A 20,259-nucleotide genomic window follows, 5' to 3' on the forward strand; every position below is an offset into this window, starting at 1 on the left:
AATCGTGAAAAATGTAAACACTACAATGCACGAGGTAGTAGGCTCAGGTTAGTAATCAACACGGTATCTCGCTATGTGAATGAAACTGTAATACTGATCCTCTACAGATAATCCTTCTTCCGGCCCGTCCGGGTGTATTGCGTCAAGTGCCACTCTACATCTCCGTCCTTGTTCTCCAGCGTGCCGCCCCGGATCTCAAAAAGTTTCATTGTCATGCGGGGTCCAACCTCGGACAGCTCGACGCTATCGTAGCCGGTCCGCACAAAGACGTGGTGCCGTACTTCTATCGCATCGTCAATGTTCTTGAAGGTGACCACACGGCTGCCCAACTTGTTCTTGGTTGTCAGGGGGTCACGGGGCGGAAACATGTGCTTCAGAATCTTGACAACCCTTTGACCCAAACGAGAAGTAAATCCTAGATGTGCAGGCCACGTCAATAACTGGCTGGAAAGAAAACTTGATCGACAACACTTACCGTCGAAGATCAAATGCGGATATGACTCGCTGACTGTCCCTCGAATCGAGTTGGGGATATCGTGCCGCAGCACCACGTTGTGCAAAGAAAAGGACGCTGTTGGGCCATGAGGAAAGTGAGAGACTGTGAGCGCAGTGGGCGTGCCTCTGTGCTCGTGGAGGAGCACAATATCGCTGAGACCACTGGCTTGGGCTGACCGCGTGAGATCCGGCAAGATGAGGTTGCCTCGATTTAACCGAATGCCGGTCGGCAAGAGAAGACGAATTTCTTTGGCGAACGCCGCGAGCCGGGTGGAAGGGTCTCGCGACGTTGTGACGAGCACACGCGGGTCCACAATGCCCGAAAGTTGTGAATACTCGTCGTCGAGGTCAAGCTCTTCAGCGGCGCTGCGGTCGGCGCGAGACTCGTCGTAGGCGTAGTCCCTCCTCAAGTCTTTGTCATTCGCAATCGAAGGATCTAGTGGCCGTCCGGTCGCAAGCGATGATCGCAGCTTGGCTCGCTTTTCGCTGATCTCGGCTTCGCGGAGGAGCAGGGCTTTCCGGTAGAGATAGTCGCGCCTCTGGCGAGCTTGCTTGCGCTTTTGGGAAGCACACTGATTAGCGTTCGCTCTCAATGGATCCGGGTGCGGAATACAGAATGGCGACACACAATCATGGCTGCGCAACACGCCTGCGAGGCGGCTCCTCTTGACGTCTTTCGTGGTTGGGGCTTCGACTTCGGCCGTGATCAATCCGAAAATGCTGACGCGGATGTGTTCGACGACAGCTGGATCGGTGAGGCGACGTAAGTTATGCTTGTCCAGGATTCAAAAGACCCTAACTTCAATAGGCGCAACACTTGGCTGAGGGGGTCGGGCGAAGACGTGTGTTCCTGGTGGATGAAGTTGCGTTCGTCGCCAAACATGCCATGCGCCTCCATCCAATCCCCAGATCGTAAAGTTTCTGAGTCCACTGGACTTTACAGTGGGCCCTGCATGAGCGTCGTGGTGCATCAATCGATAAGACGTCGGCACTATGCTGGCGCGCGTCCGCCACTGGCGGCCCCTGCCATCAACTGAAAGTTATCGCGTGGCAGGAGGCCCCTCCATCCGCCAAAAAAGTGCCCTGGCGGGCAACAGCCCACCATTCCCAGTGACTAAGCCAGGCTATGCAGCCTCGCGCCAGCCCACCACAATTCTTGTCGACTCAGTGCTCAAGATAGGCGATCCAACGTTCAACCAGAGCAGCTCCACGCAAACGTCAACAAACGCTACCACAGCCCTTAGAATCCGCCACCAGGAATCGGCGACCCAGCCGACGATAGCGACGTACCTCGGTTGGAGGTTTGCGCGGCCTCGCCACTGTCGGTTGCGCGCGTGTTCGGAAGCGGATCCAAGGCCTCTTGAAGATCGGCTGCCAAAACTTTCGAGGATGTGACGAAGACCAAGCAGTCGGCAAACAACAATAAACCACCTCCATTTCTCACTCCACGGAGGGAAGATACACCCACTGAGAATCTTAGTGCAGCGCCTGCGCGTCTGAGGTATGTTTTTCGGTACCACCTAGTGACCTTAAGTGGCAGCAGGAGTCAGGATCCTTTGCCACCAACGCCGGCTTTCATACTCACATCCTGCTTCCAATACTGACGCTTCAAGACACCTAGCTCCTCCGCCCTCCTTCTGCGCTCTTTGCGCTTCGACAAGAACGGGTTTAAGCCAGCCCCTACCTTCACTTTCACGTCAAGATGGACGCTTTCACACATCTCGGCAACCATCTCGTATCCGACTCGGCAGCTGCCATAAATGCCGGAGATGACGATCTTTCGACGCTCGATACCGATGAGAGCCTGTTGTTCAGAGGCAAGCTTGGCGGCCGAGCAGGTCTCGGGAATGGCCGCCGCCGCAATGATGACGACGACAACGAGACGGAAGCCTACGATGAGGACGATACGGAGAGTCTGGCAAGCATGCCAGTTGGCGCCATGGGCGGCCTGAGCTTGAAGAACGTGGAGGAAGAAAAGAAGCTTCCGCCGCACGCCTGCGCGTAGGTCCTGCGACTATAACATCACCTGAGAAGTACGACGTACTGACAACACATAGTTACTGTGGCATCCACTCGCCCGGCTCAGTGGTAAAGTGTCTTGGCTGTAGTAAGTGGTTCTGTAGCGCGAAGGGCAGTGCGAGCTCTTCGCACATTGTGAACCATCTTGTCAGAGCCAGGCACAAGGAGGTTCAGCTTCACCCCCAGTCAGCTCTTGGCGACACCACCCTCGAGTGCTACAGCTGTGGCACCAAGAACGTTTTTCTGCTCGGCTTCATTCCCGCCAAGTCCGACACCGTCGTTGTACTTCTCTGTCGTCAACCCTGTGCCGCTGCGCCCTCGTCGAAGGACATGAGCTGGGACATTTCGAGATGGCAACCACTCATTGAGGATCGCACTTTTCTGCCATGGCTTGTTTCCCCGCCCTCGGACAATGAGCAGCTCCGCGCCCGCCACTTGACGCCACCCATGATTGCCCGACTGGAAGAGATGTGGAAAGAGAACGCAAACGCGACCGCTGCCGATCTCGAGAAGACTGCCAGCATCGACGACGAACCGCACCCTGTGATTCTCAAGTACGACGACCCCTTCCAGTATCAAAATATCTTTGGCCCGCTGGTCAAGATGGAGTCCGATTACGACAAGAAGCTCAAGGAGGCCCAGTCCGAGGACGGCCTAGTTGTGAGATGGGATTTTGGTCTCAACAACAAACACCTCGCCTCCTTTGCTTTTCCCAAGCTAGAGTCCGGAGATGTCAAGCTCGCAGTAGGAGACGAGATGCGCCTGAAATACAAGGGAGAGCTACGCCCGGCATGGGAAGGCGTTGGCTACGTGGTTAAGATTCCCAACAATACTTCTGAGGAGGTCACTCTCGAGCTGCGCAAGACTGGCAACGACAAGTCCGTCCCGACCGAGTGCACCCACAACTTTTCAGCCGACTATGTCTGGAAAGCGACCTCGTATGATCGCATGCAGGCGGCCATGAAGACGTTCGCGGTCGACGAGATGAGTGTTTCTGGCTACATCTTCCACAAGCTGCTTGGTCACGAGGTGGCTGTTGCGCCTATGAAGACGAACCTTCCTAAGAAGTTCAGTGTTCCTGGTCTTCCTGAATTGAACAGCAGTCAGATCAACGCCATCAAGAATGTGCTCTCCACGCCGCTCAGTCTCATCCAGGGCCCTCCTGGAACCGGCAAGACTGTCACTTCGGCCACCATTATCTACCACCTTGCCAAGATGAACAACAGCCAAGTCCTCGTTTGTGCGCCTTCAAACGTTGCTGTTGATCAGCTATGCGAGCGCATCAACCTTACCGGTCTCAAGGTGGTTCGACTCACCGCCAAGTCTCGAGAGGACGTTGAGAGCTCTGTCAGCTTCCTCGCCTTGCACGAGCAGGTTCGCATGCTTGACAGCAATCCTGAACTGGTGAAGCTCCAGGAGCTCAAGACTCAAGTTGGCGAACTGTCTAGCCAGGACGAGAAGAAGTACAAACAGCTTACCCGAGCTGCCGAGCGCGAAATTTTGAGCAATGCCGACGTCGTCTGTTGCACATGTGTCGGTGCAGGAGACCCCAGGCTCGCCAAGATGAAGTTCCGCAACGTATTGATTGACGAGTCGACGCAGTCTGCCGAGCCAGAATGCATGATCCCCCTGGTTTTGGGTTGCAAGCAAGTTGTTCTCGTGGGTGATCATAAGCAGCTGGGACCAGTCATTATGAACAAGAAAGCGGCCAAGGCAGGTCTCAACCAGTCACTTTTCGAGCGTCTTGTTCGGCTCAACCTCACCCCGATCCGATTGAACATCCAATACCGTATGCACCCTTGCCTCTCGGAGTTTCCCTCCAACATGTTCTACGAAGGCTCTCTTCAGAACGGTGTATCTGCACCGAACAGGATCCGTAAGGACGTCGATTTTCCTTGGCCGGTTGCTGAGATGCCCATGATGTTCTGGACCAACCTTGGCAACGAGGAAATTTCAGCATCGGGAACATCGTATCTCAACAGAACCGAGGCGTCCAACGTCGAAAAGATAGTCACTCGGTTCTTCAAAGCAGGTGTCCGCCCTGGAGACATCGGTGTTATCACGCCATACGAAGGACAGCGCAGCTACATTGTCAACACGATGCAGAACACGGGCACTTTTAAGAAGGAACAGTACAAGGAAGTCGAAGTCGCATCCGTGGACGCTTTCCAAGGACGTGAAAAGGATTTCATTGTTCTGTCCTGCGTTCGGAGCAACGACAACCAGGGCATCGGTTTCTTGTCGGATCCTCGTCGGCTCAATGTTGCCCTGACACGTGCCAAGTTTGGCGTGGTCATTGTTGGCAACCCCAAGGTGCTGTCCAAGCACGATCTGTGGCACCACCTCCTGGTCCACTTCAAGGAGCGCAAGTGCTTGGTCGAAGGACCGCTTAACAACCTGCAGACATCCCTGCTTCAATTCAGTCGGCCCAAGAACCACTTCCGTCAACGGGCCCAGCAGAATTCCTACGCTGCAAGCAATTCCGGTTTCCGATCTGGCGGCTACGCCGGTCATTCTTCTACCGACTTTGGCGATTCGGGCTCCATCATGTCATACATCCCTGATGACGTGTCCAGCCTTCATAGTGCTCTTGGTGGTGCAGGGCTTGGCAACACTGTTTTCCCACCCATGTTCTCCAGCTTCGGCGCTGAGAATTGGCCGGGCCTGCCTGGGTTCAATCCTAGCTCTGGCGGTCGTGCAAGCGGGAAAGGGCGTGCGAGAGGGGCAGAGAGCATTGCTGGCGAGAGCGTGGCAACTTCCGAATACACTGATGGCACGTCCAGTGTCATCGGTGCCAAGGGTGTGGGACAGGGCGGCGCCAGCCTCGGTGCTGGGCTGCAAGACGCTCTCCGGTCCCGACCTACCTCGTACACCCAGAGCGATCGTTTGAAGCAGTATGTCGAGAATAGTGGCCGCACCGGCTACTCCAACGGCGGATACGGCCGCAGATACGACGATGACGAGAAGAGCGTTAGCACCGCGTTTGCCAGCCAAATTGGAGGTGGTTTTGATTGATCCTCGAGACGGTACCAGCAAAACTCAATTCGCGCTGTCGCGACCCATGCCTCGAGCGACAACAACGCCGCACAAACGGGCCATGGACCTGCAGCCAGGCTGCACTCTTGCCTCCAGGACATCTCGTCTTGTGCACGACCACTTCGGTGTGCCCCCAACCCCCGGGTCCCCAGGGCTCGAACCATTGTGAGCCGCACTGGCCGTATAGGAGAGACCGGAAGCGTACAACCTTCCCGGCCTAGACGTCAGCTTTAACTTCTCGTTGCTCCCGAAGCAGCGAGTGCAATCCTTTACGGATCGGTTCTGCATCTGCTCACCATCCACCAGTAGCTGTGCCCTTCGATTGGAACTGGGTCTTCCACCTGCGGGAACCACGTTTGGTGCACGCTTCTGATGCAAAGAACTCTGGGGACAACCTTTGGAGTGGATCAGAATTTCTGCCCACGAAATCATTGGAAGCCAAACCCCGTCCGCACTTACCCGCGGCTCATCATTACATTCTTGCCAACCAACTGCCAAGGGTGATCCCTGAGACCATAAAGCCATCAAAGGCGACCGAGAGTGCTCCATGACAGTACTTGGTCGGCCACAAATTGCCATCATGGGTTGTCTTACGTCGACACCTCCTCCTACCAACGTCAGCAACGCCTCGAACTCTACACAGTCCGTCCAGGCGCGAATATGTCGGTACGGCTTTGTTGTTTCATGATCGCACGACCTCTTGTAGTTGCGTTCTCCCCTTCTAGACCATTGTGTGTACTTAGTTTCGCAGTCAGTCTCGACTCGAATGTCGTTCATTAAATCACACTCATTTGACCACAACCTTTTGAAGCAGACCCATCTGGTCACAGGTGCATGGAGATTCCCGTGATCACGAGCGTGGAGATGAAGTGAAAAAAAAAAAAAAAAAGCCGTAAAAGAAGTAGCCAGTGTTGGTAATTGAGGATCATAAGTAAGTACAGGACGCACGCGGCATTGCCAAGCCACAAACAAGATGAACTCGCTCAAAGCATAAATCTCGCACTCCTCGCAAAGCCATGTGAAAACAATAAGAAGAAAACGAAGAAACCCGTGAGACGGCTTCCACGCCTGCGCCTCTTTTGCCGACATTCTGCTCTTCACCTGTAGCATCGATATCTAGATGCGCGACTACTTCCCAGCCGGGCCAGCTCTCGACTGCTGGCCTCAGACCTTGACATCGTTGACGCCATTCCCATTCGCGTTGCCGTTGGTGATCGGGGTGGTTGCTGCTTGCGTCTCCGGCACGGGCCTGTGCGCATCCATGCTCATCCGGCTCATCTGGCTCGCCAGGCTGAGCCCCGTGCCTTTGCGGGAGCGCAGAGCCTTGCCGAAGCGGGCCTCGTCCTTCTCCTTGAGCAATATCGGCTCGCCGCCCGACGTGAGGCCCAGGACCTCCATGAGCTCGGGGATCTCGGCGTGGTCGCGCGTCGTCTTCATCCGGTGGCACCACGTCACACGCTTCTCCTCGATGCCGTGCTGTGACTCGTCGTGGAGGCCTGGCCGGCCGCCGCCGCCGCCGTTGGCAGTGCTGGTTGTAGCCTTGTTGCCGTTGCCCATTAGATATTCTTCTGCCTTGCCCTCTTCGCGAGGTGCCCCCACCTCGGCGTCCAGGGGATTCCTCCCCATGTCGCTCTGCGGGGTGGTGACTGGCGTGTCGAGCGAGAGGGACGCCGGCTCGAAGAGGAACTCGCCGCCGACCTGGCGCTGGTCGCCCATCTTGAGCGCGAGGCCGGACTTGAGGTGCTTCAACCCCTGCATGACGCCGGACACGACCGTCTGGGCGACGTTCTTGTTCTGGAGGTACGCCGGCCTGGAGCCCATGTTGAGGGTGCGGATCATGCCGAGCTTGTCGTACAGCCGGCGGGTCGGGTCCGCGTAGACGTCGAACTGGCAGCCCGTCTCCTTGATGTACGTGTCGATGAGCTCGTGCGTGCCGCACCCGACGACGACGACAAAGGTGCTGACGGGGAGGGCGAGGAGGGTCTCGGGAGTTATGGAGGGCGAGAGGGAGCGAATGTACTCTTGGCAGTTCTGAACGGGAAAAACGGACGCTTGTTAGTTTTCCGAGGTGCTTTTGATCCCCATCAAGTCCAGAAGGCAGGGGGAGGGGCCCGTTTGTCGGGGAGAGGGTGGGTGGACTTACACCGCAGAAGAAGTGGCGAATGAAGATGATGAGCACGCGACGGGGCACGTTGTGGCCCGAATAGAGACTCTTGAAGGGGCGTGTCTTGCCATTGCGGTCGAGGACGGTGTAGTCCTGGATCTGACGAATGACATCCTGGGAGGGCAGGTCGTTGTTTGTAGCGACCTCGCCCTGGAAGTCTGGAGGGTTGACGTCGTCCTGGGCTGGTGCTGTGGTGGGCTTTGCGTTTGCCGTCGCGGTTGCAGTTGCAGTTGCAGTTGCAGTTGCTTCTGTCGTCGGCGGCGGAGGCGCAAGCTGGTTGTTGTTGTTGCTATTTGGCTGCGTCGCAGGGGCGGGAGCTGTGGTGGGGGCTTGTGGTTCTGCTTGAGCGGGCATTTGCGGGCCAGTCTTTGGGGCGTCGTTGTGCTCGGCAGGGCCAGGGGCGGACTCGGCCGGCGTGGCCATGATTGCTGGCCAAGTGCGTTGTCGTGTGCTCCAGGTGTGTTTGTCCTTTGTTGTTGTATTTGTCGTGATGGTGGTAGCTACTTGCCCTTCGCGAGGTGCTGGGCTGAGTGCTCCGAGGGGTTCTGCTGGGCAGGTCCTTGGTTGACAAGGCAGGCAGAGGGGAGCACGGGTGAGGGTATCGTGGGAGGGGCAGGAGCAAGCAGGGCGCAGCGGCCGTGGCGGTTTCGAGGAAGTGAAAACAGGGAAGCGGGCGGCCAGGATGGGCAGGGCCTGGCTGCGTGCAACAAGAGGGCTGGATGCTGGTGAGCCTGGGGCCGCTGCGCATCCCCTGTCCGGCGCCGGATGACTGGCGTTCCGCGCTGGCGGAGGCACTCTGCAGAGGAGAGGATCGTCGGCTGCCACTGTCACCCTGAAAAGCTTGGTGCCCCTCAAGCCCACCCGCCCAGAGCCATGATCGGCGCCAGACAGTCAACTGCCTTCAGCTGATCTGACTTGTTCCCTTCTCATTCTCTCGGCGGCCTCAGCCAGCCTCCCTGAGCCAGCCAGCCAGCCAGCCAACCCCTGTCCTCCACTGGACGCCACCACGGCCCATATCTGCGTCAACGCCAGAGCTAACTTGGGGCAGTGGCACGGGGTCCTTCCTTGGAGCTCACTTGGCGTGGGTATGAGGTCATTGCCCTGCTCGGTTCCCCGGAGACGAGAGATGCAACGCCGCCTTGCCCTCGGATTGTTTCTGGCAGCCTTGATGGCACGTGCTTGGGTCGGATTGACGTGTTGCGCAACGTCTGGTATCCGCGACCGCTTACCTAACATCCCCATGTCTCGCACGCAATCTTTACATTTTCTATGGAGCGCGCATAGACGCACCGAGCCCAAGGGCAACCGCCGGGTCCGCCCGCGATCGGCTCCGGGCGACTGAGTCCACCTCGCTCCGCGCCGCTCCCTGTCACCGAGCCGTCCGGCCATGGACGCCACCGTCCGTCCTCGAGTACACCACACCATACCGATCGCGCCCTGAGCCTCCGCCATGTTCAACTTCAGCGTGCCCGTCCTGGCCGCTGCCGGCCTAACCAGCTCCGCATCCGGGACTGCCCCTCCGGCCGGCTCCGGCTGCTCCGTCGTCCGCCCGGCCACGGCCCAGCACGGCCAGCTGATGCTACTGCTGCAGGGCACAGCGCTGACCCCACAAGGCGTGCTGCAAGATGCCCAGATCCTCGTCGTTAACGGGACCATTACCTCCATTCGGCCGCCGCACGAGCATATGGACCTCTGGGACCTCGAGCAGGACGACGCCCTGGCCGTAATCCGCTGCGGGCCCGACGCCGTCATCAGCCCGGGCTTCATCAACACCCACGAGCACATCGAGTTCAGTACCGTCCGGCCCCTCGCAGACATTGGCGAGCGCGTTGACCACCGCCACGACTGGCGCGTCGGCCTGCGCGGCCACACCGCCCGCCCGGCCCCCGTCAACGAGACGGCTGGCACCGCAGAGGACGCCACGCGCTGGGGCGAGCTGCGGCACCTGCTCTCCGGCACCACCAGCATCGTCGGAGGCCAGATGGTCCCCGGCCTCGTCCGCAACCTCGATTATGCCGACGGCCTCGAGGAGCCGCTCTGGTCATGGCTGCGCGGCAGCGGCGAGAGCGGCCAGCCGGATGCCAGCCGGGTCAACGCCGCCGCCGAGGACCTGGCTTTGGCAGAGCAGGTTGCCACCTGGGACGTCTTTCCACTCGGAGATGCCAAGGGCATTATCCGGGCGGGCGACTGTGACTATGGAGTGGGCATGATTGACGGTCCGTCTGTGGCCAGGATGCACCGGTACCTCGCGCACGTGGCCGAGGGTGTCGACGACGCTGCCCTCAACGAGTTCCGCTGCCTTTCGGAAGAAGGCTATGACACCACCCCATTGTCTCCGGACAACCCTCCTCCTCCTCCTCCTCCTCCTCTCGCCACGAACCAGAGCAGAGCCCTCCCCGCCGACATGGCCAAACTCAACGAGAGCACCGTCCAGCTCCCCGGCCACCTGAAGCCCCCGCGGCCCGTGGCTCCTGTGCCAGGGCTATCCACCGACATCCTGGGCCCAAACATCGGGCTCGTCCACGCCCTGGGCGTGCCAGTCTCCGAGTACCCCCTCCTCGCAGCAAGAGGCGCGTCCGTGGTCTGGTCCCCGCGCAGCAACGTGTTCCTGTACGGCAAGACACTCGACATACACGCGCTTCTCGACGCCGGGGTCAACGTCGCGCTGGGCACGGACTGGCTGCCCTCGGGGTCGGCGAGCATGTCGAGGGAAGCGGCTTGCGCTCGCGATGTCACAGCTGCTGCTGCTGCTGCTGCAGCCATGACGCCCGGATCAGGGGGCCGTGGGCAGGGTCCATTGTCAGCCCGTACGATCTGGGAGATGATGACGACCAATGCCGCGCAGGTCGCCGGCGTGAGCGGCAAGCTTGGTGCCATCCAAGTCGGCGCCGCGGCAGATATCATCGTCGTGTCAAGACCTTACCCCTCTTCTTCCCCTTTGCAAACATGCGCCCTGAAAACTGGCGACGACGGCGCCCAGACCCACGTGGCCTCGGATCAATGTGGTTGTAGTGATAGTGTGTGTAGTGGCCATCAAGACAAGGATAGCTACTTCGCTGCAGCAATCTATGCCGAGCCTGCAGACATGCAGCTCATCCTGCGCGGTGGGATACCCCTGGTCATCGACCCGAGCCTACAGGATCTAGTAGCATCCTCGGTTCCTTCTTCGTCGCCTTCTTCTCCCCTTTCCCACTTCGGTGCCGAGAACATCAAAGGCCTGGCAACCCCATGCGAACAAGTCCCCTACTCGGACGGCGCCACCAAAATCCTCTGCCTAGCTGCCACTACAACGACAACTACTCCCACTACTGCAGCCAAGGCTGCAGACCAGCGGGGACCGGGCGAAGAAATCGACGACGACAACAATAACAATAACGCCAGCTCCGCCGGCACCAAGAGGAAAAGAACGACAACGGCAGCCGCAACAACAACAACTAGCTACGCGCAGCTCATACGCGAGCGGGCCGCGCAGGGCGTCTATCCCGCCTTCTTCCCTCGCGGCGTGCTCCCCGAGGACGAGCCGAGCTGTGTTCCCACGCGGTAGGGATACCTGTCTCGTATGTACCCAAGCAGGTATGTATGTAGGTTTTCATGACGGGACAGAAATATCTGCAAGCCCGCGGGGCGGGTCATAGCACCTCTCTCTATGTCGCGCCGACATGGTGGTGGTCAGCAGCCTAAAGACGCAATGCACACATATTCATGATTCAACAATGCAAATGAAATCCAAAGATAACAGTCCAAGATGTGCTCAGTTCACGCGCCGCCCACAAGGAGGGGGGAAGGTCATTTATGTATTTACAATACTAGGTACAGAGCAGGGCCAGCCAGCTGAGGCTAGGCCAGGCCATCATGCCTTGCCATAGTTCCAACAGCAACCAAGTGCTACAAAGGTTGTTTTGTGTTGTGCGTGTGTGTGTAAAATAGGGGGGGTGGTCATCATCAGAGTTTTTCTTTTCTTGCAAATGCGTGCGCCCGGGGGTGATAACAAAAACTTTCCCTCCTCATAAGCCATCCCGGAACCAGATCAAAACAACCGATGCCAGAAAGCGAATCCAACCGACGTAGCAAAGCCCCAATCCAGATTGCAGGGCTCTTATACATCCTCCTCCTCATCACATACACCAGCTTACATCATCCGAGGACCAGCCGCAGGTCAGCCCCCGCAGCTGCTCCTCACACCATTCAGGTCAACATTGCGATCATGTCTGCTTTACCGGGGGAATCCGCCAGACGCGGCGCCCATCCCCTGGAGCTTGGCGGCAAGCTGAGGGTACTTCTCCTGCACCTGCAGCTGCGTGCGGGTCGCCTCGGCGTAAGAGAGAGCGTTTACGATCTCGCCAGGGGTTCTGGCGAGCTCGGCGGCACGCTCAAAGTACGTGAGCGCATCAACAACCTTGCCCTGCTGTAGAAGGAGCTGGGCCATGGTGGCGACGGCAATATCACATTCGGGATCGACTGCAAACGGCGTTAGTATAAGACGTTCGTAGAATATCATCAAAAGAACTGGTGCCAGCTTACTGATCAGAGCAGCCTCGCACAGCTTCTCGGCCTCGCTAAACTCGTTGCGCTGCTGGAACAAGGCAAGTGCCTTGTTGATCAGAGGCAAGACGTTCATGGCCATGGGCTTGGTCTGCTTCTCCATCTCCATCGCGGTGTCGAACTTCTGGATGGCCTCCTCGAACTTGCCCTGGTCAAGCAGGAGCTCGCCGTAGTAGTTGTAGACGTCAGGGACCTTGTCAAAGTTCTTGATGCATCGGCGGAAGGTGGCCATAGACGAGGCTATCGAACCCATCTTGTACTGAGTGACACCGAGCTGGATGTGGGAGAAGATGAACTTGGTGTCGAGGTCGATCGACTTCTGGTAGTCCTTGGCAGCGTCCTGGAACTCGGCGTGGATGAAGTGGAGCTGGGCACGGTGGTAGTAGATGTCGGGATCCTTGTCGTTCATCTGGATTGCCTTCTCGAGATCCTCGGCAGCCTTGTCGCGAGCACCTTCTTCACAATTAGTACTCTCTCAACACATGAGCAACATCAAGAATTCACTTACCCATCTCGAGGTGCATGCTGGCACGCTTGACGTAGCTCTGCGTCAACGCGGGATCAAGCTCGATACTCTTGTCCATGTCTTGCAGCGCGGCCTCCTGGTTGCCCTTGAGGCAGCGGAATGTACCACGAAGGTTGTAGGCAAGCGCCTCGTTCTCGCCGAGGTCGCCGTACTTGAGCGCGTCCTCGAATGCAATGGCAGCCTCCTCGTACGCAGCGTGCGTCTGCTTCTCCATCGCCTGCAGGCCGCGCTGCAGCTTGCCCTTGCCGGTGCGCTCACTGAGCTCGACCGAGTCTTCGAGCCCAGCAGGACGAGGCTTGACGCGGAAGCTCTGGATGTAGTTGGCGACAAAGGTTGGGCTAGGCAGCTTTTCGGGGTTCTTGTTCTTGAGGATGTCCTCGGCCTTCTGCTCGGCAACCTTCTTCAGCAGGCGTTCCACCGCATTGGCGCTGGACTCGTTCTTAAACTCGTCAATGATGCAGCTGGCGGTGAAGTCGAGTAGGGCCTCGCTGAACTGGTCGAGATGCTCGTAGGCGTTGGCACGGCGGTTCAGCGCCTTGACATAGGTAGAGTCGAGGTTGAGGGCGGCAGTGGTGTCCTCGACAACCTTTTCCCAGTCGCCGAGCGCGTTGTAGCAAGCGGCGCGGTTGGAGAAGAAGATGGGGTCGGGCTTGCACAGGATGGCCTTGGAGTAAAGGTCAATAGCCTTGTTGTAGTCTTTGCTGCCGTAGGCCTTGTTGCCAGCTGTCTTGAGCTGGAGAGCATACTGCTGGAGCTGCTCCGGAGTGAAGGTCTTGACGGTCTTTGCGGTTATCTCGGGCAGCTCATCGGCGCTCTCTACTGACGCCGCGGCGGGGGCCTTCTTCTCTGGAGTTGTGGGAGCCGTGGTCTTGTCCGTCTCGGCCTGGCGCTCGGCTTCTTTCCGTTTCCGGCGCTCCTTCTTGCTGAGCTTGGGTTCAGACGGGGGTGCTGACTGTAGAGGGTAGGCGCGGTGAGGTTAGCTTGTGCTCAACATGAACCGTGATAATCTGCCTGGCTGGCGTGCGGTGAGAGACACCGCCCACGACAGGACAGGGCATGCTGGCCAACACAGCATAAAGACAGCAAGGCCCAAGCACGGCGGGGCTACATACGGAATCAGATTTGAGGTAGTAGACGACACCGGCGCCAGTGACAACGACAGCGACTCCGGCAACCGTGTAGACCAGGGTCTTGTTCTCCGAGGCCCAGTTGGTGATGCGGTCCCAGACGGAGCCCTCGACAGGGACGGCGACGGAGTTTGGCGACGGCGGCACAGGGGCCGCTGAGGCACCGAAGGACTTGAACATAATGGAGGTTGTTGTCGGCAGAGGCGGGTGGGCGAGGGTGACGATGGCCGGGCCTAGGCTACGAGGTTGGGCGCCGGGACAGTTGTGACGTCGGCGACAATGGGAGAGGGCGGTGCGGCGGCTGTGGGGAGCGGCGCAGACGGGCAGGCAATCAATCGACCAAGAATGGCGACGGTGACTGAAGAAGCAGCACGGAGGCGGCAGCGGCGTGGGAGTTGTGAGGGTGAGGCCGAGGAGTGGCGCAGTGCCAATAAGGACGAGATATTAGGACGGCGTGGTTGGGACAACCAAGGCAGGCCCGGGGGGGAGCAAAGATTGAAAAATGTATGATACACACAGCAACGCACCAATGGGGCGGCAGCAGGGGGTGGGGAAGCTCCAGCACAGTTACCACAGCAAAGCACTTCCCCCGGTCCAGTCGCTCCTGGCCGCCTCGCAGCCACGGGAGTAGTTAGACAGATCCGAAAAATCGAAACGAGAATTAGCAGTTGGACATTGATCTGGGATACAGATCGGGGTGGCGGTTCTTTCCAATCATCAATGGCTGCATGGACCTTCTTGAGCCTGTCGAGGTGTATTGGTTGGCCTGGCCCTGGTTCTTCTATCAACTACGATGAGCATCGCCGCATACTAGTGTACCTAGGTAGACATCCAGCGCAATAGGCAGCCCACTTTTTCGTCATGGGCAACACGTTGGCTCCGGGGGCATGGCGGCACATGGTGGGTGCTATCAGACTTTGCGGCATCCACTGCGCTGCAGCTGTTAGTGCGTCATTGTCCCTAGCAACAGCACGCACGCTCCTACCCGCACAGCTCGCCATTGGACGGATTTTCCAGACTTGGCGATAGCTTCAGGTCCAGGTACCGGACAATCGCCAAGGCGTGATGACTGCGTCCTGATTGCCGCAACTACTGACCCAACAGGGCAAGGATCTGGTGCCAAAGTCAATTGATCGTGTTCGCAGGTGCCCGTACCTCGTCCGATCTATAACCAAGTACCGAAACTCAGTCTCCTGGGCCACCCTTGCGAAGGCAACCTTAACTGAGGTCGCCAAAGCAGCATCTTGCGTCCGACTATTCTTCGTCACGTGCGAATCAAGTTTAATTTCTCTTTGCTTCTCCCCCCTTGAGCTTCAAAATGTCGTCTACCCCAGATTTCAAGATCTTCACCTCCCTCCGCCACGACCCAGCTCTCCTCACAGTCCCAGATCGTCCAGATATCACCGGCATCGCCAGCACAAACCAGCTCCACCAACAGACCAGCCACTTCCCAGAAACAACGCTTCTCACTTTCTGGAACCGGGACCACCGCTCTCCTTTCCTCCATCTGGACCTCCATCGTGATCGCCTCCTCCGCGCGGCTGCGCATTTTGGCTGGACCGCCGCCGTGCAGAAGCTCTCCGGCGAGCCCGGCCTGGCCTTCCTTATCTCAGGCTTGCCCGAGGATATTGCGGCCCAGTTCCAGGAGGACCATGCCACAGGCAGAGCACGCAAGCTGCGGATCTGCGTGGACCAAGACGGCTCCATAACACACGACATTTCCGACACTCCTCCTCGACCGCTGGAGGGCTTATTCGCGACTCGGCTGCCCGGAGATGAGAGCATGCCCATCAACAACAATAACAACGTTCATATCATAGCCCCTAGAGACCCGTCCCCTCTGCAGCCGGGAGTGAGAGTCCTCGTAGACCCCGGCAGAACCCAGCCGTCGGCATACACGCACTTCAAGACAACCAGCCGCGCACACTATGACGCCGCCAGGGAGCGCATGAAGACATCCTTGCTCGCTGCGACTGCAGCAGAGGTCCTCCTTGTCAACGACGCCGACGGCTCCATCATGGAGGGCAGCTTCACGACGCCGTACTTCTGGCGCGACGGGCGCTGGGTCACACCGCCCATCACGGAGCTGAAATGGCACAACAGCACCGACCTTGGCTCTCTTCATGCTGGTGCCGCTCCACAGCACTGGACCGGTGGTCACGACGCAGTTTCAAGGCGCTGGGCACTTGAGAGGTACGTTTTCCCCTACGCGATTCTTATTCGGGATGATTGGCCCCTCCCCCATCATGCTGTTCCACGGTCAATCGCGAGCGTGGTGAAATGGTCAAAACAAGGTCTAACTGTGCAAGGGTCATGCAGAGGCCTGGCGGTTGAAGAAGTCATCCCTGCTGATTCGCTTGTCGATGGCGAGGACTGTTGGCTCAGCAATGGGGTGCGAGGCTTTTTCGCCGGCAAGATCATGCTCAGAACATAGCATGACAGGTTAGCCGGACAGTCGGCCATGGCTCACCCAGGTACACAAACCCGCGTCGACCAAAGCCCTTTCATGAATCTAAAGAATGTCGAGAGTTGTATTCGTCTTGTGCTGAACATCTATACTGAGTCACCCCAGGCCGTTTGCGCACGGCGCCTATTGCAAGAGGACGGTCTGATCATCGAGACGGCCGAAGAGATTCTCAATCTCCTTCTCCACAACCCGCAGCTCCTTTGCGACATGGCTCGTAACCAATGCATATGCATATAGGAGCGCATAGTCCGACTCTTCCAAATTCACGTCACCAACATCGGGGACGCTGCCCACAGCTCCAAGCATGGTTGACTCCTTGACCCTCTCCGGGACTGCCTCAGCTTGAACATCGGCCATGGCATCGTCACTCGGAGCTGACGCGCCCTCGGCTGCGACATCGTCTGCATTGACGACACCTCCCAGGTTTGCATTGAGCAGTGTCGCATTGTGCTCCTTGCGAAAGCGGAAGATCTTGCCAAGTAGCTTATCCCTCATACTCACCACGCTAGGGATCGCATCTGTCAGTGGGTACTCAAGCATGATACTGCTCGCAAGCACTTGAAAGACGTGGCAAATACGTGCGCAAAGCTCGATGCGCTCTGCAGATGTTCCATACAGGAGTGCCCTTTCACCTGGCCTCAATTTGCCGTGCTTCTCTGACACAAGGCTCATGGCGTGGAATGCATCAAGTAGCCGTTGTGTCGAAGACATGATTCGGCCGTAGGTCTCAAAGGGAAACGGCCCTCGTAGTCCATACTCCGACTTAGCAGCAACACGCAGTGTTTGGAGCTGTGTAGCATAGCGCTGCATCGCGGCTTGCTCGCCAGTCTTCATGTAGCTCTTTGGGTGGTTCTCCTCGTGTAAAAGGACCGAGAGCGGTCCACGTTTCCAGATCAGGCCCATCTGGAGGTATAGCACCGCCAGTCCTTCTTTGAACTTTCGTCGCGCGGGCATTGGCCAAAACACGCGACAGACAATGAGGCCCCAAAGAATTCCTATTGAGACGGCAACGACTCTGTGGTACGCAATTTCCGTAATAATTGGATTGACGCCACCTTCGTCGTCATCGTCATCGTCCACTTTTTGTGAGAGCGAGTATGCATATAAGGATGAGACGTTATAACTCAGGAGTATAAAACGGCCGAAAGGCCCGTTGCCACGGTCGACCATGATATAGAAGGCTCCAAGGGATACCAGCCAGCCCAGGAAGGCCAGCAGGACAGCCTCGCCGTCGGAGATCCACCAGTTTATGATGACGAAGATGGCCCCGATGAGTGTACCGATGAAACGGGCAAATCCGGTGGCGTTCGATGCACCCACAGTCATGGAGCAGACAATCATGAATGAAAGTAAGCCCCATTCGCCGCGCCAGTGCGCATAGATAGGACGAGTGTCCGGGATGAAGGCAAACATGGCATAGATCGTAGCACCAAGGCCAACTTTGACACCGAAGCGAACTATCAGACTCCGTTAGCATTGTGAAGCAGGCGTTCCGTGTGGGCTTTCCCTTACTGTCATCCCGGCTCAAGAACCGAAAGATTTTGAGCGTCCGCTGGGAGCACACCCTGACCACTTTGTCGTAAAAGCTCTCCTCCTTCGACTCGGCTTGCCATGCAAAATTATCTCTGCGTTTAGTCATCGAGGCTGGTATTCCAGAAGGAAGCTTGGACTGTCGCAGCTTTTTCACCGTCTCGACGAGATTGGCCGCTTCGGGGTCGTTGGGCGTGGTTTTTGCTTTGTATGCGAAGTCGATGTTCTTCCAAAACATCAGCCACTTCCACGTTCTCCTCGGTTGGCTTGAAACAAACTTGAGATCGTCGACAGCGTCCAGATATCTCAGCATTTCGTCACCGAAGCTCACGAGAGTGAACGAAAAGTGCCCACACGCGGCGGCGACCTCCTCGAAGTCAGCCTGCACATTCTCAGGTCGCTGTCTACCGAACTCGACAGTTCTGTACAGCTCCTCCAAAGCGTTGGCCCTGGCCTCGTTGAAAAGACTTATAGCGTCCGCGAGACTGTCTTTGAATTGGTCTTGTGCAGCTATAGGGTGGCCAGGCTCGCCGAATGGGGGTTCTTTGAGGATCTCTGCCATTGTGTATGACAAGGACTTCATGGACGGGCCCAATCTCGCAATGAACAACTCGAAGATATCTGCCGGCGTACGGAACGTCTGTACACCCGGAGTGGAGATGTTGGCTGGTGAGAACGTCTGGCCGGGAGTCGACAGCCCGCTTCCGCGATCACTCCGCTCCTCTGTGGCTTCGCTAATAGCCGAGAGATTTCCAAACTTCGGGCTGCCAAAGTAAGCCACAGATTGAGGCGAAGATGACAGAGAGAAGCTCGTTCCTCTCGGAGTCATGGCTCCGCCGACAGCTAAGCTGTTAACCGTCGAGCCTTGTGCGACCTCTTTGAGCAGCTCAAATTGTGTGTCAGCTGCACTTCTCAGTCCGCCAATCGATTGCGCGAGTGATTCCATCGCCTTGACTACAGCTCTGTCGTGCTTGTAGATCTGTTCTTGGCCGAGCAGATAGTACTCATATTTGGCCTCTCTCGCGTTCTTGTTCATGAGTGTAAGATTGCTGTTGTACGCGGCAAGAGCGTCGCTGAATGCCTTTGTGTTGAACTCCTCCTCTGAGCCATATATGAAGCCATGGGATATCATTGTGAGCATGTCGTGGAGAGAGGTGGAAGCTTTGCGCATGGTGGCACGCAGCCCGTATCTGGCTGATACCGGGAAGAGCAGCAAGTTGACCAAAGTCGAGATGGTGGTGGCCATGAAGAGAATTCTGAGCGATTGTATGATTTTCTGGTTCGCGAAGACGCCGGAATGGACCGAGTTCTCCTTGGTAACGATTGTGATGATGCCGATAGAAGCGATGCTAGCACCCACACTAACCAAAGGGCTGTTGAGCTTCTGTTTGACCCATCCGACAAAACCAAGACCGCCGCCAATAAAGACGAGAAGAATTATGACGTAGGAAAGTGCGGTCTGGTCCCAGACCGAGCCGACCAAGACCGAGGTAGCCATGGACAAGATGCCAATCAGCATAGAGTAGCAAACAGCCACGACAGCAATGGCTACAGCCTCCATCTGGGAACCGGCCGTCCTAGCGGGGTGGAAGTAGACAGAAATAGTGGCTACGATGTGTTTGCCGTCGAGATGGCCGAGCCAGGAGGCAGCGGGATGCCAGAAAGTGCCCATGCTGGCTATGAGGTACGCGATCGAGCACTTGATGGTGCCTCGTCCCTTGGGCGACTGGGCCCACAGCCAGGTATTCCGTGCGGCGAGCCTGACATTGTGGGAGACGTTGCTAAACTTGTCGGAGAAGGACTCGCCTTCGCTCAGGGGCCTGGGTTGGGCGTCTTCGTCGTCGTTAGAGCCGTCGAGGTCGGGGTGCCGGAGCGTAAACTGGCGGCGCGAGCGCTGGCCGGTGCCGGGGATGATCCAGGTGCCATTACGAAGCTTCTGTCGAGGCCGAGACATGGTGTCAGCTCAGCTCGAGGGGCAGCAAACGTAATGACAGGCAACTCGGCGATGCCATTAGGAGACAACACGGGTGAAGTCTCGAGGCCAAAAGGGAAAAGGGCAGCTGGATATTACCTTGCGGGTGGGAAGCCTCGAAAAACGCGGCAGCCAAGCCGAGCCCAAGGCGCCCTGGCTGGCGCTAACGTCGTCATTGGAGCCTTCAGGCGCACTGGTCGCCATGGGACACAGGGCACCCAGTGGGGCGCGCCGCCAGAGCTTTGAGGCGTGAAATGGACTTGGAGGTACCTACGCAGTAGGTACGTAATGATGTATGTCAAAGCGCGACAGCCTCTCGGGTGGCACGTCGTGCGCAATGGTTTTGCAGTAATTATGAGGTGTGCGACAAGCCGGATACTG

The 20,259-nt window shown here is 57.6% G+C and overlaps 8 protein-coding genes across 8 annotated transcripts; 3 read left to right on the forward strand and 5 right to left on the reverse strand.

Moving 5' to 3' along the window:
• Nucleotides 1-48: 48 nt before the first annotated feature.
• B0I36DRAFT_330059 (anticodon-binding protein) lies at nucleotides 49-1,388 on the reverse strand. Its single transcript, XM_046154792.1, has 3 exons — nucleotides 1,124-1,388; nucleotides 476-1,052; nucleotides 49-415 (listed from the first exon to the last, which is right to left on the reverse strand). The coding sequence occupies exons 1-3, from the start codon at nucleotides 1,127-1,129 to the stop codon at nucleotides 102-104; spliced, it is 897 nt and encodes a 298-aa protein (XP_046009397.1). The 5' UTR covers nucleotides 1,130-1,388; the 3' UTR covers nucleotides 49-101.
• An 809-nt stretch (nucleotides 1,389-2,197) lies between these two features.
• Nucleotides 2,198-5,529, forward strand: B0I36DRAFT_352081 (RNA helicase-domain-containing protein; the record flags this gene model as incomplete). The annotated part of the gene is made up of 4 exons (XM_046157077.1): nucleotides 2,198-2,496; nucleotides 2,553-2,602; nucleotides 2,669-3,977; nucleotides 4,386-5,529. 4 exons carry the CDS (start codon nucleotides 2,198-2,200, stop codon nucleotides 5,527-5,529), a joined length of 2,802 nt encoding a protein of 933 aa, XP_046009398.1.
• Nucleotides 5,110-6,351, reverse strand: B0I36DRAFT_330062 (uncharacterized protein). Its single transcript, XM_046154793.1, has one exon. The coding sequence runs from the start codon at nucleotides 6,325-6,327 to the stop codon at nucleotides 5,554-5,556; it is 774 nt and encodes a 257-aa protein (XP_046009399.1). The 5' UTR covers nucleotides 6,328-6,351; the 3' UTR covers nucleotides 5,110-5,553.
• On the reverse strand, nucleotides 6,336-8,411 carry B0I36DRAFT_386497 (AhpC/TSA antioxidant enzyme-domain-containing protein). The gene is made up of 2 exons (XM_046161116.1): nucleotides 7,694-8,411; nucleotides 6,336-7,581 (listed from the first exon to the last, which is right to left on the reverse strand). The coding sequence occupies exons 1-2, from the start codon at nucleotides 8,135-8,137 to the stop codon at nucleotides 6,715-6,717; spliced, it is 1,311 nt and encodes a 436-aa protein (XP_046009400.1). The 5' UTR covers nucleotides 8,138-8,411; the 3' UTR covers nucleotides 6,336-6,714.
• A 753-nt stretch (nucleotides 8,412-9,164) lies between these two features.
• Nucleotides 9,165-11,258, forward strand: B0I36DRAFT_352083 (uncharacterized protein; the record flags this gene model as incomplete). The annotated part of the gene is made up of 1 exon (XM_046157078.1): nucleotides 9,165-11,258. The coding sequence occupies one exon, from the start codon at nucleotides 9,165-9,167 to the stop codon at nucleotides 11,256-11,258; it is 2,094 nt and encodes a 697-aa protein (XP_046009401.1).
• Nucleotides 11,259-11,927: 669 nt separating this feature from the next.
• Nucleotides 11,928-14,089, reverse strand: B0I36DRAFT_376027 (mitochondrial outer membrane 72K protein; the record flags this gene model as incomplete). Its single annotated transcript, XM_046160418.1, has 4 exons — nucleotides 11,928-12,172; nucleotides 12,236-12,709; nucleotides 12,765-13,734; nucleotides 13,895-14,089. The coding sequence occupies 4 exons, from the start codon at nucleotides 14,087-14,089 to the stop codon at nucleotides 11,928-11,930; spliced, it is 1,884 nt and encodes a 627-aa protein (XP_046009402.1).
• Nucleotides 14,090-15,227: 1,138 nt separating this feature from the next.
• B0I36DRAFT_365787 (aminotransferase class IV-domain-containing protein) lies at nucleotides 15,228-16,343 on the forward strand (the record flags this gene model as incomplete). Its single annotated transcript, XM_046159198.1, has 2 exons — nucleotides 15,228-16,102; nucleotides 16,229-16,343. The coding sequence occupies 2 exons, from the start codon at nucleotides 15,228-15,230 to the stop codon at nucleotides 16,341-16,343; spliced, it is 990 nt and encodes a 329-aa protein (XP_046009403.1).
• Nucleotides 16,344-16,499: 156 nt separating this feature from the next.
• B0I36DRAFT_249178 (Fusaric acid resistance protein-like-domain-containing protein) lies at nucleotides 16,500-19,860 on the reverse strand (the record flags this gene model as incomplete). The annotated part of the gene is made up of 2 exons (XM_046150456.1): nucleotides 16,500-17,833; nucleotides 17,889-19,860. The coding sequence occupies 2 exons, from the start codon at nucleotides 19,858-19,860 to the stop codon at nucleotides 16,500-16,502; spliced, it is 3,306 nt and encodes a 1,101-aa protein (XP_046009404.1).
• Nucleotides 19,861-20,259: the final 399 nt, after the last annotated feature.

The sequence above is a fragment of the Microdochium trichocladiopsis genome (assembly GCF_020744255.1).
Source record: "Microdochium trichocladiopsis strain MPI-CAGE-CH-0230 chromosome Unknown B0I36scaffold_8, whole genome shotgun sequence".
NCBI lineage: Eukaryota > Fungi > Ascomycota > Sordariomycetes > Xylariales > Microdochiaceae > Microdochium > Microdochium trichocladiopsis.

What these genes read in the sequence shown, in the direction of transcription:
- B0I36DRAFT_330059 (XM_046154792.1), bottom strand. An exon ending in TCCGCATTTGATCTTCGACG is followed by an intron (nt 416 to 475) that starts GTAAGTGTTGTC and finishes CTGCACATCTAG; the next exon opens with GATTTACTTCTCGTTTGGGT.
- B0I36DRAFT_330062 (XM_046154793.1), bottom strand. Translation starts at nt 6,327, where the DNA reads ATGAACGACATTCGAGTCGAGACTGACTGCGAAACTAAGTACACACAA.
- B0I36DRAFT_386497 (XM_046161116.1), bottom strand. Translation starts at nt 8,137, where the DNA reads ATGGCCACGCCGGCCGAGTCCGCCCCTGGCCCTGCCGAGCACAACGAC. An exon ending in TTCGCCACTTCTTCTGCGGT is followed by an intron (nt 7,582 to 7,693) that starts GTAAGTCCACCC and finishes TTTCCCGTTCAG; the next exon opens with AACTGCCAAGAGTACATTCG.